This window comes from Dinoponera quadriceps, unplaced genomic scaffold (assembly GCF_001313825.1).
Source record: "Dinoponera quadriceps isolate SergipeBrazil2010 unplaced genomic scaffold, ASM131382v1 scaffold7845, whole genome shotgun sequence".
In the NCBI taxonomy this organism is placed as follows: Eukaryota; Metazoa; Arthropoda; class Insecta; order Hymenoptera; family Formicidae; genus Dinoponera; species Dinoponera quadriceps.
Genome location: NW_014561683.1, coordinates 1 through 963, shown reverse-complemented (window position 1 = coordinate 963; position 963 = coordinate 1). Strand labels below are relative to the sequence as shown.

The 963-nt window shown below is 39.1% G+C and overlaps 1 protein-coding gene across 1 annotated transcript; it reads left to right on the top strand.

Annotated features, from left to right (window-relative positions):
* Positions 1-426: 426 nt before the first annotated feature.
* Positions 427-948, top strand: LOC106751013 (the record flags this gene model as incomplete). Its single annotated transcript, XM_014631751.1, has 1 exon — positions 427-948. A coding segment is annotated over exon 1 (522 nt), but the record flags the coding sequence as incomplete, so codon positions are not given.
* Positions 949-963: the final 15 nt, after the last annotated feature.

Below are 963 nucleotides of genomic sequence, written 5' to 3'. Positions count from 1 at the left end.
AAACAAGCTGTTAAAGAAGAACAACAGGAAATAACAAAAGAAAATTCGATTCTGATAACACAAAACTGACCGATTCAGGAGATGGTATGTGGCGAAAACGTGGTTTTACCTCGTTATATGGAGTTGCGGTTCTCATTGGTCATTTTACAGAAAAAGTCGTTGATTTTCTTGTAAAATCTTCTTATTGTGGTGAATGTAACTATTGGAATAAACACAAAAATACCGAGCAATATCAGGAATGGAAATCTAATCACGCTGAAAATTGTCAGGTCAATCATGAAGGATCGTCAGGCAAAATGGAAGTAGACGCGATGATAGAATTATTTTTAAGATCTGTTGAAAAGTATGGAGTTATGTACACAAATTACGTGGGGGATGGCGACTCTAAGACGTACACGGGGATAATAAATGCGAAACCGTATGGTAATGAGAATGAAATTGTTAAAACAGAATGCGTGGGGCACGTTCAAAAGCGAAAAGGGAACCCGTCTTCGCGGATGCAAAAAAAATAATCCTGGAATTGGCGGCAAAAACAAATTGACACCAAAGCTTATAGATAAACTGAGCATTTACTATTGTTTAGCTATTCGTAGAAACTGTAACTCCAACGATGACATGAAAAAAGCGATATGGGCAACATTCTTCCATTACAGCTCAACAGACAGCAAGCCTCAGCATCATTTCTGTCCAGAAGGCCCCGAATCGTGGTGCAAGTGGCAACAAGCGAAAGCTACAAATAAACTGAAAAATTTCCGTCACGATTATGCTGCATTGCCAAAAGAGGTGTTAGATGTCATTAAACCAATATACGAAGACCTCAGCAATGACAAATTGTTAGAACGCTGTGTTGGCGGATATACCCAAAACTCCAATGAGAGCTTCAACCAACTGATTTGGAAGTTAGCTCCAAAAATGATGAACAGCGGGGCCGAAATCGTTAACATTGCTGTATTTCTGGCAACA